We start from the raw sequence: 2,500 nt of genomic DNA, 5'->3' as shown, positions 1-2,500 counted from the left end.
ACTAAGGAAAATATTTGCAAACGGTAAATGGCGTTTTTGTTCTTTCATGGAATTCTATGTGATACACTCAAAAAATCAAGGGGTAAAAATTTGATCATAGTACCACTTTAAATTTCCTTGATTTTTTTTTTTACCAAGTTCACAAAAGACACTGGATGAAATGCTATCTTAGCTAAAAACTGCGCGATCGCGTGATTGCAATGTGTGGCGTGACTGTAAAACAAGCATGATATCATAACAATAACCCATACGCACAAATCTACGTGGGAACAAACTAAAACACTAGTACTTCGGAAAGTTGCCCTCTGACTGTGTTTGAGGAAAAAGTGTTTAGAAAACGAAACTAATCAGAGGATTCTGAAAACTTATTGAGTGGACGCGTCTAATTTCTAATTACTAATCAATTACCATTAACTGCAATGCACAAAAGAATATATAAAAAAACCACTTACTTTGTAATAAGTCGCAACTAGACATGCATCGTCCTTGGGATCGGATAAAGACAGAACCTCCTATTTTTTTTCGTTGCGTTTCACATGGCAATCTGTTGCACGTACAAATGCCTGGTGAATTTTCACTCGCGTTATACTTGCTACAATTTCCACAATGCGAGACATCATTCGTAAACCTATCGATGTAGTCCTGTCTTGTTATCTTGGCCAAGACATAATCGCTTCGACTCTCAGCGAAAAAAAACCACATAAGACTAAGCCCTGTGAGTAGAGCCATGTTCCAACACAATTCTGGCGATCCGCGATGGGAAATAATAAGAGCATGTTTAAATTCTGTAAGAGAAGAAATTTGATATGGAATCATGTGATGGATGACCCAAACCCCAAACAGTTGACATTTTAAATTTCTATTTGCTTTCGTTTTGTCGACCCATTCTTCAAATGTCTCAAGTGATGCGATAATTCCGCAATGAGACAAGTCAGGAAAAAGTTTCCTCTTTTTCCCCGAAGTGCTCTATTCTCGGTCCCTTAATTTCCGGTTGACCGGGGAGGGGACAGCCGGTGAAGTTTATAGCACGTTGAGCGCTGAGTAGACTGAATACCTATACGTAATAAAATCGGTAAGTACTGCTAATCACTTTAGCTAACCATTCGGCGTTCGGTATACGGTTCAAGAGGGGGATAGATATAGGGAAATAAGGGGTACCGAGTGGTCCTTTCAAATTTTCAAGTGCTCGCAAAATTTGGCCATTGCTAGATTTGCTCGCAAATTTTAGACGAGTGCTTCCTGGCTGGTGCTCGAAAAGTTTGGAAATGGCCACGCATTCTCGAATGCTCCTTGAAATTTGTTCGATTGCTCGAAAGTTCGTCAATCGTTCTTCGCCGATATTTTGCTACAGAAATAGCGTTTTACTACATCGTACTGAACCCCTTTCGACCAAGAAGTTTCAGGAATTCCGGTTGCTTCATTGCCTCAAGTTCTCACGAGGTCACATAATCCTCTGTGGAGAGGCGAATTGTTTACGCAGTCTTTACGAATATTTATGAGCTAAAATCTTGCAGATGATTTTCGAAAGAACAAATTAACGTTGAGAGAATTAAAAAGGTGAAAACATGACGTAATTTGGCATCGGACGTGGTAGATTGGTTGAATTGAGAGCGAGTAGCTCCAAGTGCTCGCTGCTCGCCAGTTAATTTTTTCTAAATTGCTCGCTGCTCGCAAGACAAATTTGGTTATTGCTCATGCTCGCGAAATAAAACACAGTGCTCGCATGCTCGCAAAGACAGCAAAGACATTCGACATTCATGCATTCGATACCCTTGAAATGACATTTCGAAGAAAGAGGGTCAGTTTCAACTATCTGATCATAAATAAAAATAGCTTTTCTTCGTGTAAAAGGATTGACGTGCAAAGGCAGATTTTGGGTGAAGAGGTAAATCTTTCAAATTTTTGTTAGTGTCAGCCGCTAGTCTCTGCATCACTGGTCGTATTCGTTTATCGCAGTTCGCTTTCTCTCATATCTCCTTTCCACGCCAGCTCTTTCCCGAAAACCTACGCAAAGATATTGGACTCATTAAATTCGATGTCAGTTTTGATGCATGTTGTCAATTGTTCGTGTTTAGTATGGAAAAAGCAGTTTTTGAACCTGTTTTAGATGACAACTTAATTTTGGTGCTTATAAACTGAAAATACCCCGACCATTGTTTCTATAGGTGCGGTTACACTCACCATGGTAAATGCCATTTCCCATGGTAAATTATCCCGCGGTGCCTCACACTTGAGTTTTAGTCTACCGCGTTAACTAGGGGTCACGCGTTACGAAGATTACCGAGGTAAAACGAAATCTCACGCAATTTATTGGCGGGAAATTTAATCACAACTTTATCAGCATAGCGATTGGCTCTTGTACCTCGGGCATCAAAACACCCTTCCAACTTCCCACGTTAAATGTCATGGGCGCTTCCACTGATCTTTTTGACGTATCCATGGATATTTAACACGGGAAATTTACCTCGGGAAGCGTCGGTCACACTACTAAATACAGTTT

General features: G+C 40.3%; 1 protein-coding gene across 2 annotated transcripts in view; it reads right to left on the bottom strand.

Moving 5' to 3' along the window:
• LOC138011635 (uncharacterized) overlaps window positions 1-2,272 on the bottom strand; it is a 95,814-nt gene extending 93,542 nt beyond the window's left edge. Inside the window, exons 1-2 of one of the 2 annotated variants that reach the window (XM_068858743.1) lie at window positions 2,182-2,272; window positions 453-785 (exon numbers count right to left, since the gene is read on the bottom strand). In XM_068858743.1, coding sequence (XP_068714844.1) covers window positions 453-785; window positions 2,182-2,203 — 355 coding nt within the window. In that variant the 5' untranslated portion in view covers window positions 2,204-2,272. Of the gene's footprint in view, window positions 1-452; window positions 817-2,181 lie in introns of those variants that run through there. The other variant, XM_068858742.1, reaches the window with a different exon arrangement.
• Between the last annotated feature and the right edge of the window lie 228 nt (window positions 2,273-2,500).

This window comes from Montipora foliosa, chromosome 7, assembly GCF_036669935.1.
Source record: "Montipora foliosa isolate CH-2021 chromosome 7, ASM3666993v2, whole genome shotgun sequence".
In the NCBI taxonomy this organism is placed as follows: Eukaryota; Metazoa; Cnidaria; class Anthozoa; order Scleractinia; family Acroporidae; genus Montipora; species Montipora foliosa.
Note: the sequence above shows the minus strand (reverse complement) of the source record. Positions and strands in the feature narration are given on the sequence as shown.